Source organism: Haliotis rubra, unplaced genomic scaffold, assembly GCF_003918875.1.
Source record: "Haliotis rubra isolate DU_JTF1 unplaced genomic scaffold, ASM391887v1 Scf231, whole genome shotgun sequence".
NCBI classification, from domain to species: Eukaryota; Metazoa; Mollusca; class Gastropoda; order Lepetellida; family Haliotidae; genus Haliotis; species Haliotis rubra.
Window position 1 is genome coordinate 949,354 of NW_025766348.1, and position 15,445 is coordinate 964,798.

Here is a 15,445-nt window from a genome sequence, read left to right on the forward strand (position 1 = left end):
ATTTTACAACAGTTCATGTTAACAAATGTTTATATTGGAGTTGAATCTGAATGAATCACTGACAAATAGTAACAATATTTACATGCTGCATTGAAGTGCATTCTGTTGAAGCAAACAACACTGACCATGAAAATCATGTTATACTATTACCTTTTTCATTATGTTCGCAAAACTTTGTTGCAATACAGTTACTTCCATGAAACATTCCACATTAAGGTTCTATATCATTTATCTGTACACCACTGGCATACACCCATACACAATGGGGACAGGGAGCCTGAAAGTATGGTGTAACAGCAACTAAGAAGACGTTGTCGCACACAGAGAGCTATTATGAATGTATGATGTACGCACTTGGACAGAAACCTTCCAGTCAATATATTACAATATGTATTGCAATATCTCTTGAATTATTGCAATATATCGCAATATGAGAATCAGGGCAATATCCAGCCCTACTTGTCACGAATGACTTAATGGTTTGGGATGGAATGTTTTATGCCCCATATCCACTACCAAGCTATTGTGTTATGCGATCATGCAAAGTGTTTTTGGTTGAAGCTGTCAAACAGTGATAATGTTGTGAGGCCAGCAGCTTTAGCAGCGGTTGCAACCTATGTGACACACTCTCTAGATGTATAGCAGTTCTTACTGAGATCAGACCACACAAAAATCATTGATCAGGACAAACAAGATAGGTGTGCATGTTTTTAGGTTCCTGTAAAACTCTCATGTACATTTTCCTCAACACAAACATTGGACATGCTTGGTTACTTACATTTTCACTTACATTGAATAATCTCTGTATTCCTTTTGCTGAATAAGTCTATTGATGTCCCGTCATCTGATTCTGTTCATGTGTAGTATAATCTTCCTCAGAAGTTTCCCAGATAAAATATTAGTGAGGTATGCTGTCTGCCCCTGATTTCCAGATAGATCATTAACAGATTACCCTGTTTCCACTGTTGCAGATTAATGATTATCCTGGGTACTTCAAGGAAAAGGTGTTTGCTGTAGCTTTCACAGATTCTGTTCATGCTTTTCGTAGAAGAGACATGCTAAAAGAAACTCGTCTGTATTTCAAAGAGGTAATGGCTTGATTTTGAGATGCTTTCATTTTGTGATATGTGTTAATGGCTGTATTATATTGTCATTATATTATTGCACATTAAATTTAAAGGACAAGTTATTAAGTAAGTGAGTTGAGTTTTACTTGCTTTTAGCAATATTCCAGCAATTTCACGGCGGGGGACACTGGAAATGGGCTTCACAGATTGTATCCATGTGGGACTGGAACCCAGATGTAAAGAAGTGGCTCAGAAGATAGTAGAAGCCATTAAGTCACTCCCAGACATGTATCTAGCTATGTCTGACCTCTCTACTCTATCTACAACCCCCTGATCTACGTCCACCAACCAATGATACCAACGTCCCTATCAGTGTGTAATTATTTGTTCCACAGAATTCAGCTGTTGAATCATTACTGGGATCTCACCTAGCTACTATCACAGGAGGTAGAAATACAGCAGAAAAGGTGAGAAGACTCACTCAGCTAAGAGGCCACATGCAGGACATTTCTCTGTCAGACAAGTCAGAAATCAGCCTCACAGAAACAGACCGTCTGCATTCAGACACAATCACAGTTTCCAATTGGATGCCATTTTTATGCCTCATAGACTGAGCATTCACAACTGAGCATCCAAACCTTTTGGGTCCAGTGTCGTATGAATTTTCATGTCATCCTTCGTATATAGAACATGGACACTTTTGGATGATGACCCTCACAGAAGCCCTAGGGGTTATGTTGAGTGTTCACATGCCCCATCAACAGGATTCCTATCATGGGTTTCCCATTACCCTGCAGACTCCGATCAAGATTATGATAAAGAATATTGTGCATCTGATGAGTCCTTAACACAGGATTTCCCCTTTTCTTTGTGGAGGACTTGACTATTTCATGCCTTTACCTACAACCTGTATAGACGAGACGGCTCCTTGTCAGGTGCCAGAATATTCAGGCTACCATGCACCTGTCATATCTTCTCATCTTCACCGTCCTCATGAAGATCCGGGTTAGAATTGGTCTTCAGCAACCCATGCTTGTCGTAAAAGGCGACAAACGGGATCAGGTTTTCAGGCTCGCTGACTTTGTTGGCACATGTCATTGTATTCCAATGGTGTAGATCGATGCTCATGCTGTTTATCACTGGATTGTCTGGTCCAGACTCAATTATTTACAGATCACCGCCATATAGCTGGAATATTGCTGAGTGTGGCGTTAAACCAACCTCATGTTCACTATACTCTTCCATAGCCTAATTATATTAAAAATACACTTGATATGTCTGATTTGGCTAAACCTATGCAAACCGGCCCATATACAGCCTCAGAAGAATTCCAGCCAACAAACCTGATCTTGTCCTTTTTGATAAAGCCAATAGATTTATTTATGTCATTGAATTTTCTGTCCCTTTTGACAGCAATGTGATTGGCAAGATTCAGGAAAAGCATAATAAATATGCGGACCTCGCCTTTGAAATGTCTCGCTTGCATCCCAAGTACACTGTCGTCAGGCTCACCGTTGTTCGCGGTGCCCTTGGTTTGGTACCTCCTGATCTCTTGGCACATATCAGGAGAGTGCCCGGGATCTCCACCAGGAGCACAACCCTTCTGACGCTCTGGGTAATGCAGAAGGCTGCAATGTTGGGGAGTCTTCATATTCTCCAGAAAGTTCTTGGTGGGTTCGACAAGGCAGCGATTCCTGGGAGAAGTCCCATTCGCTGTCTGGGCTGCATGTAGAGGGGGCAGGGGCCCTGAGCTGATGATGAGCCTTACCAGCCTGACTGTGCCAGGATCACCCGAACCCTCTCTGCTGTATTTTATCTTTAATCTGTAAAAAAAATAATATAAAAAGATAGCGCCCTATTTGAACTACATGTACTTCTAGATCACTCTAAGGCACTTCGCAAGATAAACACAACATTGAACATAGGCAATGTCAAAGAGATATGCTTTGAACCCTTTTCTGAAGGTGTTGATTGTTGCAGCCTCTCCTAGACTTGGTTGAAGCTTGTTCCAAAGTGTTGCGTAAGAATCTACATTGAAACGTCGCTTTATGCAATAAATAAGAAGTTGTCATCCATAAAGTTGTATGTTTCATTTTTGAGTAACCAACTTCTAGAATGCCCGTCAAACAATAGGTTAATAAATATACGCCTTAAATTAACACATGTCATAGTACCTCTATAGGTAATGAAATGACCCAGTACTTCCGATTTTACATAAGGAAATATCTTGACTTATTTTACACCATACAGTCAGTCAGTTTCACTACAAAGGAGTATTACAATGGGGTTCCTGCCGCAGTTCGGCTGGTGGTTGAATTGAAATGTTTTTCCCTCTCCAGTAGCCATGAAAAAATGGTGTTAAAGGTTGTGCGCATGTGTGTTTTTGTGGTGGAAGTGTTTTGGATTTTTTGGCATTTTTTACACGTAGCCGTAATATTCAGTGACAATTTTATGGATGGGGTCTGCCATAAACTCATCGCAGTAGGCAACAGAGTAGGTCAAGTACTGGGCGGTGCGATCTCGGGTTTCGAGGCTATAATCGACTAAAGTATCCATGAGACGTTGTAACCGTTCGGTGCCCACGAGACCTAAACTATCATACAGGGTGGTGAATTTCCCTCGACGAATCACTCGACGTACGGCTGAGTAAATATTGAGCCCATTGACATCCACCCCGACACGCATGAACAACCGTTTTTCGATCAGTGTCCACATGATGATAGCTATATATATAGACGAATCTTTAATAAGGCAGTAATATCGTGTCGTGTGGGACAATTTGCAATTCCTCTCTGACGAACCCTCTCTGCGGCCCGACTTTTAATTAGTACAAGTTCGGTTCGCCTTCTTTGAGGTGAGGTGAGGTAAAACTGGGTTTAACGTTGTGCTTGAGAATATTTCGCTCATATGACGATGTGCATGCATGTGTATGTGTATGTGCGGCTGCTTGTACTAGCCCAGACTGAAGCTGGTTTTATAGTGCTAGCCCACTGAGATACCATGCCACAGTGAAGCATGAATACCCCACTCAGACACATTATACTGACTCCGAGCCGACCAGTCCTTGTTGTACCCATTAATGCCGAGAGCCAGGCAGGGACCAACAAGAACCATATTTTAACGCCTTTTGGTATGACGCTGTAGGGGATCAAACCCGAGACCTTTCGCTCTCCGGGCAGACGCTCAAACCACTACACCACGGAGGCGGTTTTTGCCTTCTTTGATGTCGACCAGGTCGAGGTGGTACGTTTTCATGGACCATATCGGATCAGTGGCCCGTTTTCTGCTGTTCGCCCTGCTGTTACAAGTACTTATTTCATTTGGATGGCTTCGATGGGTCTCTTGCTCAGGAATGGGGTGACTTCATTGTTGATGGCATCCACCACTCGCGGCAAGCGTACAACCCATTCTGTATTTCTGTTTTGTGGAGAGATTAAATCCTGCGCGTACTGGTGCGAGAATAGGCGTTCGGCCAAGGTGTGATTGAACCTCTCCACGATGGCTTGGCTGCGGTGAGCTCCAGCCACGCCTCGTCGAACCTGGACTTGGTGCTTGGCCATCAGCTGCGACACGGTTCCCATAAACTCGCGTCCAGGATCGACTTGCAGCTCGGTTTGCCATGTCAGCGGACTGCATTTGTAGATGCGTTCCAAGGCCTTGGCCACTTCATTCGAATCTTTGGTTGTTAATGGTTAGGCTTCCTTGTAACGACTGGCGATGTCCACGACGGTCAGGGGGTACTTGTAGGTTTTACGCCTCACCCTGTCGTGTGGGAGAAACAGGAGGTGGGCTTGATGGACGCAATTCGGCGTTGAAATGTCAAATTTTCTTCTCAGGATGTATTGGGGCAGTGGCAGGTACACTTGCCAGAGAGCTTGTTTGTTTTTTCCGAGCCGAGTCTTTCCAGTATCCCCGTGGGCTGTAATAGATTTTTTCCATAATTTATGTACTGTACTGTTTTAGACACTTTTTTCTGAATACCTCGAACACGTCAGCGAGCAGAAGCACATCCGTTCTTAAATACAGGTCAGGTGATCGCCCTTGGTGATATCGGATTCGGTTAAGCAGCTATAAAAGCGGTCGATGGGAGGTAATCGTGTCTCCTCAAACTTGGACCAATCGTCCATGTACTCGTAGGGGTACACACCCTTCCTCAACAGCAAAGACCAAGTCGCCCCGTCGGTGTATCGATGGGTGATGGGGAAGGTATCATTGGCCTTGACCAAATTGGCGAGAGACAATAGGAGAAACTGGATGCTGTTGATGAATTTCAGCCTGTTTAATGACAAGGAGATGCGTTTTCCATGTTGTTGGGGATACACTTTATATCGCCCTCTAATTTCGAGATGGCCTGCATAATAAGTTGGGCATCGTAACCTTTTAAATTGTGGAACACCGCGGGGATCTTTGGGGGATCGAATTTTAGCTTTAGGTTGCACACGTTGTGAGCAGCACCTCGATACCAACCTGTGATGTGGCAATGATCTCTTACGGAATCCCCGTTCAGCGGTTGGTTGCACTCGTGGCAATGAGTCGACATTTTGTGCCTGATTTTGTCATCCTCCATCATACGCATGGGTATAATGTTGGATAAAATGTCGCTTATTTTTTTCTCTTCGTGTTGTAAGGCCGTAAGAAAGTTTTCGGCTGCGTCGGGACCTCAGTAGACCATGGGAGCGCACGTTTGTCCATCGTATCGAACGACCACGTATCCAAACCCGCAAGCTTCGTGTTCCTGCGTTTGGTTTGTAAAACCTTTTTTCCGAGGACAGAGCGACGTGATCGATCTGTTTGATTAAGGCTTCGAAGTTGGCTTAGATGACGTAAGGCACAGGCATTTGTTTTTTATAATGATTAAATTGGACACTATTTTTCTTTTCGTCGGGCATGTCAATCCTAATAGCGGTCTGCCCGCAACCTCGACAGTCTTCCTTATGCGCTTCCAGCAGGTCAAGTCTACTGTACCCGTGCAGACACCGTTCGCAGAAGTGTTTCTTTTCCTTGTGATTGGATTGATCGTTTAATAGTTGGCTCAAATTTTTAACCCACGTGTAGTGGTACTTGTCCTCTTTTTCGACCAGAAATAAATTGATCCCGGGTCTGTTTTCTGTTTTCCACCCTTCCAATTCGGGAGATAGGCGTGGGCGCGTCTGTTATGGTCAAAACACTTATTTTCCTAAAACTTTATTTTTCAAAATCATTTTCCGTTAAATTTCTAGTTTTTTATTTAACCAAGTGTTATTTTGCTCTTATTTCGTTTAACACCATTGCCACTTTTTAATAACCCTCAAAAAGAGAGGTAACTGTCTCAGGGCATGCCACTTGAGGCATGTGCTTGCACAGTAAACAACCACCACGAGAATGTCCAAAGTAGTGGTAAGCATAATTATTGTATTTTTCATGTTTCATGAATTGTAATTTGTTGAAGTAACTTTAATCTATCTTTTCATGTAAGTCATGGTAATTATTGTGTAGGAATTTTGCTTTATTTGGTAATTTTTGTGGCAAGTTGTAAGTTGGTCAAAATTATATGAATACATGTTTTCATGGCATAAGGTTAACATTTTCTCAGTGCTTTTGAAGAAGTTTTCATGCTCTCAGTGCTTTATTGTATTTCAAACGTGCTTTGGAGCATATAACAATATTTTGTGATTTTGTCTTTTGAATGACTTTGGGAAGTGGCAGTACAGCCATTTGCTCATGTAGCAAGTTAAATTCTGTTTAAGGCTTATTACTTCCTAAAACTTATTTAGTTCTTATACTGATTTCAGTTAATCTACTGTAAAAGGCAACATGCAGGAATTGAATATGGATATTAGAATTAAAACTGGAAACGGATGGACATGTTGAACAGATGGACATTGAATAAAGTAATACATACAATACACAAGAATCATGTTGTTCGCAACATAGCATTAACACTACTGGACATTCACATAACTGGACATTTGCATTATTGGACATTGCTTTTTCTGGATATTGGAGAACAAGTGGATTTTGAATGAAGTTGTAAGAACTCAGATATTAGAAGGAATTGGAATCAAGAATGCTCACCAGAAAAGGTTTATCTAATGCTCTAGAAATCAAGTGTGAAAGGGTACAGTTAATCTTCCATCAACTTGAAAGAGACTATCATCATATCAACTTAGTTATTGCTACAGGGGTTTTAACTAAGTTTACTGTTGAGAAAGTTCGCCGTGAATATGCGTCATGGTTGACTCTTTTTAATACTCTTTATGATGCTAGAGAAGAATACATACAGTTATTAGAAGAGCCAGCATTGTCAGCTTTTAAGGAAGAAGTAGGGACACAAGATAAGATACTGTTGAGAATCAAGACAACTATAGAGCAGTAGATGCTTGATTGGCATTTTAGAAGATGATATTTGATGAACATAGAGATTTTTCTGGGTTACATCTTCTTTTTATTCTCGAGAATAAAAAGAAGATGTAACCCAGAAAAATCTCTATGTTTATAGAGCAGTATTTATTGGAACAAAGTGCAAGTCAGGCTATGAGTGAGCATTCACGGAAAAGCAATTCTAGCAAGAAGTCACTTTCTGTTAAAAGTTGAAAATCTTCACTTGCAAGTAATGTTTCCTCAGCTATGTTACATGAGAAACAGAAACAAGCAGAACTTGAAGCTAGGAAACGGGCTCTTAAAGAGAAACAAAAGATTGAACAGGCTAAATTAGACATTCAGATTAAAGAGGAGGAGTTAGAGCTACAGACACAAATTGAGGTTTGTCAAGCAAAATCAAGGGTATTGAATGACTTTGAAAATGATGAGGATAGTATGGGACCTGAAGATACAATTTCAAGTAGGAAAGAAACTGACAATATTGACCCTCCATTGAAATCTGAGCCAGTTGTAGAAACTAAGCCAGTCTATAGTCCTGAAGACACAGGTTTGAATACAAGAAATTCCTCCTTTCTTCCATCTAGAAGTTACAGTCATCCACAAGACGATGTTTTCATGTCAGGAGTTCAACAACTTAAAAAGCCTGTACCAGACATCCAGAAGTTTAGTGGAAATCCCCTAGAATATCAGAAGTTTATGCATCAGTTTCGAACCAAGGTAGTCACTAACTCTAGCTCCACAGATGAACTCATGTGCTACTTAGAGCAGTTCACCACAGGGGAGGCTCATCAAGTTGTTAGAAGCTTCAGCTACTTAGATGCAAGAGACAGTTATCATGCTGCAATGGGTGAACTTGAGTCTAGGTATGGCAACCAAGAGATAATTGCTAGCACTTTGATTAAGAAAGCTATGTGTTGGCCGAACATCAAACCGGACAATGTTAGAGCTTTGGATGAATATTCTGTGTTCTTGAATGAGTGTCAGAATGCTGTTAGATCTCTTCATGCAGTCAAGGTTCTAGAATACCCAGACAACATTCGCAAGTTAGCCATGAAACTACCATTCCACTGTCAAGAAAAATGGAGAAGTACTGTCATAAATCTTCGTCAATCCAGAAGAGGTGTTGAATTCTCTGACCTTGTTCACTTTGTACGAACTGAAGCACTAAAAGCCACAGACCCGATGTATGGAAAGGAAGCCATGAAACCTGACATCATGTCACAGCCGCCTTACAGAAAACCATCAGCTCCCAGACCAAAGGTTACATTTGGTACTGACCTGGTAAAGACAAACAAGTTTGAAAATAAACCCATGAACTCTCTACAGTCAAGGACTCGGATCAATGGAACCAAGAAATGTGTCTACTGCTATAAGTCTGGACATCTCATAGATTCTTGCCAAGTGTTAGCCTCCAAACCTAACATAGAACGTATTGTTTTTCTGAAATCTATGGGCTTATGTTTTCGCAGTTTCACCCAAGGACATCGAAGCAACGAGTGCAGCAAGAATGTCAAGTGTCAGCGATGTGATGGCAACCATGCAACTCTCCTGCACATTGACCACAACACAAGTTTGAATACCATAAGTGCTTGTACAGGGCAAGCTAATGAAGTTACGGAGGCCGGAGACATTAGTAGTGAGTGTACTCTTGCTGTTATACCAGTACAGATTTCATTCAGAGACTCTTTGAAAGTGGTATCTACATATGCCTTCTTAGACCCAGGAAGTACAGTTTCCTTTTGCTCTGAAGCTCTCATGAACAAACTTGGATCTAATGGAAAATCAAGAAAGGTAGAAATCACCATAGATACATTAGGAGAGCCACATACCTCAACCGTTCACGCCATCTCTGGTCTTAAGGTCCACGACATGGATTTAAAGAATACTGTTGATCTTCCCATAGTATACACAAGAAGTAGGATTCCAGTTACAAGTCAACATATTCCAAAGGACTCTGACTTTGCAAAATGGTCTCACCTTGAAGGAGTTCAAGTACCAAGACTGGTATCTGGAGTTGACCTACTCATTGGTGGAAATGTCCCAGACGCCTACTCTCCTCTTGAAGTTAAAGTTGGTCCTCCGAGTAGCCCACATGCTACCAGAACACGATTAGGCTGGATTCTCTGGAATGTAGCCCGACCTGCAAGCTCTAAAACTGAGACTGAGAATCATCTCTCCATGAGAACTGAAATGCTCAGTGTGAAGACCATAGAAGAAAGTGCTGTCTTGGACACACTGGTTAGGAAAAGCATTAACTTGGATTTTCCTGAAAGATCTATTGATGATAAAGCTGAATTATCCCAAGAAGACAAACTGTTTCTCAGCAAAGTGAATGAATCTACAAGCTTTCAAGATGGACATTATTACATTAATCTGCCATTTAGAGACTCTGATATGACTATGCCCAACAACAGTGCTCAAGTTCGCAAGCGCCTTGACAGTTTGAAGAAAAGATTTCTGAAAGATGACAAATTCAAAGAAGATTATCTGACTTTCATGAAGGACATACTGTCCAAGAATTATGCTGAAAAGGTCCCGATTGAAGAAGTAGATGGTGAAGCAGGACATGTATGGTTCATCCCTCATCACGGTGTATATCATCCACGTAAACCCGGTAAGATAAGGGTAGTCTTTGATTGAGCTGCAACCTACCAGGGAGTATCTTTGAATCATACCCTACTGCAAGGTCCCAACTTGACGAATAACTTGACCAGTATTCTTCTTCGATTTCGCCAGGACTCCATTGCAATCATGGGCGACATTAAGTCCATGTATTACAGAGTTAGAGTACCAAGAGAAGACCGTGATTATCTACGCTTTTACTGGTGGCCTGATGGGAAGTGTAATGAAGAACCAGAAGTCTACAGGATGTGTGTACATCTATTCGGTGCCGTATCATCGTCAAGTTGCTCCACATTTGCCCTGCAAAGAACCGCTGAAGACAATGAAGGAAGGTATGAACCTGAAATAGTTTCCATGATAAAAGACAACCTCTATGCTGATGATTGTCTAGCTTCCACGCAAAATGAAGAATTCGCGAGTATCCATCATCAAAGAACTATCACAACTATGCCAAGATGGAGGATTTAAGCCTCACAAAGTGGATCTCTAACAGCAAGTCAGTCATGATGTCAATCCCGGCCAACGAAAGAGCCAAGGATGTTAAAGAACTGAATCTAGAATTTGAATCTCTTCCCAAAGAAAGTGCTCTTGGTGTCTTCTGGTTTGTTAACACAGATTCCTTTGGCTTCAAAATCCAAGATAAAGACAGAGCAAACACAAGAAGAGGAATATTGTCAGTAGTAAGCAGTATCTATGATCCGCTGGGGTTCATCGCGCCTGTCATTTTGATTGCCAAACAGCTGCTCCAGAATCTATGCAAGATGAATATTGGATGGGATAAGGAGATTGGCAAGCCTTCAATGAAAGTATGGCTCCAGTGGTTGAAGGATCTGCCAAAGCTAGAAACGCTACATCTCGAAAGATGCTACAAGCCTAAAAAATTTGGAAAAGTGACGTCTGCCCAATTACATCTATTCTGTGATGCCAGTGAAGTTGGCTACGGAATATGTGCCTATCTACGCCTTACGAATGAGGATAGTCACATTCACTGTGTGTTAGTGATGGCGAAGTCAAGAGTGGCCCCTCTAAAGAAAATAACAACACCTCGCATGGAGCTGACCGCTGCGACAGTGGCTGTTCGTCTCTCCCGGGTAATTCTTCAGGAGCTCCAGTACAAAATAGACAATATATTCTTCTGGACAGATAGCATGTCTGTTCTCAGGTATATTGCAAACGCGACATCAAGGTTCAAGACATTTGTCGCAAACAGGCTAACGACAATTCACGAAGGGTCAGATGTGAGCCAGTGGAAACATGTCAACACAAAATCTAACCCAGCTGACTGTGCATCTAGAGGAATGACATTCGAGAAGCTGAAACAGACAAGAATGTGGTTTGAAGGACCATCATTCATATGGAAACCACAGAATGAATGGCCTAGTACTTCGGACAAATATACCAGATTACCAGATGACGATCCTGAAGTCAAGAAACAAGAAAGCTGCTTCATGAACACCCTTTCTCCTGACACCATGAATAAGTTCATCACCTACTACTCAAGTTGGATCAAACTACGCACGCAAGGCAGTTGCTTGGATGATCCTAATCAGTAGAGAGCTGTACAGAAGAATTACAGGAAAGGGAAGCAAGGAGCAGAGGCTAAGGATGACAGTATCGGTGTTGAAAGATGCAGAGAAAGCGCTGATTAGATATGTTCAAGATCAACACTTTCACAAAGAGATTGAACTGTTGAAAAGAAGGAAAGTTCAAGAAACCACACGAAAAGAAATAGGAAAATCTAGTTCACTTTACAAACTAGATCCATTTATTGTAGATGGAATTGTTCGTGTTGGGGGCCGTCTCGAAAGAGCTCCGATTCAATATGAATCAAAACACCCAGTTGTTCTACCAAAGGATTCGCCATTATCGAAGCTGCTACTTGAAGAAGCCCACAGAGCCGTTGGTCACATGGGGAAAAATGCTATTCTCACCTATATTCGTCAGTACTATTGGATCCTCGGAGCAGGAACTCTAGTCAAGAGCATTATATCCAGATGTGTTACATGCAGAAAGTACAGATCACCCACCTGTCAACAACAAATGGCTAACCTTCCAAGTGATCGCCTTCAACCCGATAAACTGCCATTCTCACATGTCGGTATTGATTACTTTGGACCCTTTCTAGTGAAGCGAGGCCGTTCAACGGTGAAGAGGTATGGTGTGGTTTTCTCATGTCTGACGATGCGAGCAGTCCATATTGAATTAGCTTGTTCCATGGACACAGACAGTTGTATCAATGCGATACGAAGATTCATTGCACGACACGGCACACCAGAACTTATCAGGTCCGACAACGGCACAAACTTAACGAGCAGTGAACGTGAGCTGAGAGAGGAAATCGACAACTTGAACCAGTCCAAGCTGCATTCTACCCTTCTACAAAAGGGTATCGACTGGCTGTTCAACCCTCCTGCAGCTTCTCACCATGGCGGCAGTTGGGAAAGGATGATCCGATCTATTAGAAAAGTGCTCAACGCTTTGATGAAAGAACAAGCAATCAGATTAGATGATGAAGGACTAAGCACTCTCTTCTGCGAGGTTGAAATGATCCTGAATGAAAGGCCCCTCACTGATGTGCCATGTCAACCTCATGACCTCAGCCCCCTGACGCCCAATCATCTGCTGCTGTTGCAAACCGGACAGAGCATGCCACCTGGGGTATTTTGCCAGGACGATGTGTATTCTTGAAGACGCTGGAGACAAGTCCAGTATCTGGCTGATGTGTTTTGGCGAAGATGGCTGAAAGAATACCTTCCTCTCCAACAAGAACGATCGAAATGGACAGTTAAGAGGCACAATGTACAAGTGGATGATATTGTGCTACTCGCGGACAATTCACCCCGGAATTCCTGGTCGCTTGGTAGAATAATGGAGGTAATGACTGATAAGAAAGGTTTTGTACGTGTCGCGCGTGTAAAAACTGCCACTACTGAGCTTGTCCGTCCAATCGACAAACTGTGCATCCTTGTGCAGAGCTCTAATAGAACACTGAAGGAAGAAAAAGATGATTGCAAGAAATGAAAGGACATTTGTAAATAATTGCAGTAAAACTATGAATGACTGTCAAGGTATATCTTAAGTGCAGAAAGACTGAAATCGGACAAGAAAACTTGTCGAAGTGCACTATCATGAACTTTTGATGACTTCATTTGATTAAAATGTTTAAGACTGGTTCATTATTCTCAGTAAATATGTATGGGTATTCATGTGCAAGGTGTTTTGTAAGCATAAGTATTTCGACCATTGTGTTGCTACATTTGTAATTGCTTCAATTTGTATTATGCAATTAGGAGGCCGGTATGTTATGGTCAAAACACTTATTTTCCTAAAACTTTATTTTTCAAAATCATTTTCCGTTAAATTTCTAGTTTTTTTATTTAACCAAGTGTAATTTTGCTCTTATTTCGTTTAACACCATTGCCACTTTTTAATAACCCTCAAAAAGAGAGGTAACTGTCTCAGGGCATGCCACTTGAGGCCATGTGCTTGCACAGTAAACAACCACCACGAGAATGTCCAAAGTAGTGGTAAGCATAATTATTGTATTTTTTCATGTTTCATGAATTGTAATTTGTTGAAGTAACTTTAATCTATCTTTTCATGTAAGTCATGGTAATTATTGTGTAGGAATTTTGCTTTATTTGGTAATTTTTGTGGCAAGTTGTAAGTTGGTCAAAATTATATGAATACATGTTTTCATGGCATAAGGTTAACATTTTCTCAGTGCTTTTGAAGAAGTTTTCATGCTCTCAGTGCTTTATTGTATTTCAAACGTGCTTAGGAGCATATAACAATATTTTGTGATTTTGTCTTTTGAATGACTTTGGGAAGTGGCAGTACAGCCATTTGCTCATGTAGCAAGTTAAATTCTGTTTATGGCTTATTACTTCCTAAAACTTATTTAGTTCTTATACTGATTTCAGTTAATCTACTGTAAAAGGCAACATGCAGGAATTGAATATGGATATTAGAATTAAAACTGGAAACGGATGGACATGTTGAACAGATGGACATTGAATAAAGTAATACATACAATACACAAGAATCATGTTGTTCGCAACAGCGTCTATACCCTCAAAGTTAAACCCATCGTCTACGGGATAGCTCGAAGGTCTATTCAAAGTTCTGGAACCGGCGGGAAATAAGGCCGATCGAAAGGGCTTGTCATATTTCATGTCAAGCGAGGTCAACAATTCGGTTTTCCTCATACAAGAATAACCAGTTAATCCACGACTTTAGTTCTCTGACAGCAGTTATGGTTACTATATCCACATGCAAAGCCAAATGTCTAATTGATTTGCTTTTTACACAATTTATTTTTTTTATTATATTTGTTACGTTTGTTGAGATAATCTTTTTTCTTCTCATAAATAAGTTGGTTTTGGACCACGTCTGCTCCGTGGGCTTTGCACAAACCATAATGACATTTCACCCCAATACCGCATACCGAACATGTGTAATTCACGAAACCTTTTCTGATAGACATCATGTGTATGCCACAGTACTCCTCGGTCCTGCATTTCTTACCGCAAATCTCGGCTTTTCCCAGAAGCACGTATTTACAATGACATGGAGTGGGTCTCATCTTCACTATATGCACTTAGATATACGTTAGTCTAATTGATGAACGATCAACGCGGTCGCGGCTAAACCAAGCGCGACGAAGATCAACTCGTGATCTTTCTGTTCTGGGGAAGGGGTGTAATACTGCAAGAGTTTGGGTTTGTCGCCGAGAGGTTCGAGCCATTTGCCGGTGACAAGATAATACACGTGCATGGCTTCGTCCACGTCCTTAAACGTTCGAACCGCATGACCTTTTCACTGGAGTTGGTCGTGGATAAAATCGATTCTCTGCATGCGTTTTTTGGCGTAGTAGGCTTGGGCGGCTTGTAATTTCTCGATGGCTAAATCATGACGTTTCCGTTCCGCTTCGATTTCAGCCGTGTTCGACGTTCGTAGGTAAGAAAAAAGGTAATTACTCCTCGATACGGATAGGGTGTTGACTAATGCCCCACTGACCATCAAGGCAATCGTAGCCATTTATATATATTTTATACTTTCTTACTTTAATATGTTTTCCGGAATGATCCCTTGCTTGATGAGCATATCTTTGGTGGCCATCGCCAGTCCCAAGTCTAACACGAGCATACGTCTTGCAGGTTGAAATCGAGTTTGGGTGTTGGTTGTTTGGTGATCATTTTGCTCAATCGGGCAAAGCCTATGGCCAGTCCGCTGATCACGGCGGCATGATATGTGTCGTTGACGAATGTTTTTCCGTCGGTGGTAGACATGATTATAACATAACATGCGGGTTTACCTCTTATTGTTTTGTTAATGGTTGGACCATTGCCGGTAGTGGTGTCGTCTTTTTGTTTTGTTGATATAACCATACACCT

At 41.6% G+C, this 15,445-nt stretch overlaps 1 protein-coding gene across 5 annotated transcripts in view; it reads left to right on the forward strand.

Moving 5' to 3' along the window:
* LOC124278112 overlaps positions 1 to 15,445 on the forward strand; it is a 228,659-nt gene that overhangs the window by 196,288 nt on the left and 16,926 nt on the right. For all 5 annotated transcript variants that reach the window (XM_046713860.1, XM_046713859.1, XM_046713861.1 and 2 more), the window contains one exon: positions 972 to 1,088. In XM_046713860.1, the coding sequence (XP_046569816.1) occupies positions 972 to 1,088 (117 nt within the window). The remainder of the gene's footprint in view (positions 1 to 971; positions 1,089 to 15,445) is intronic.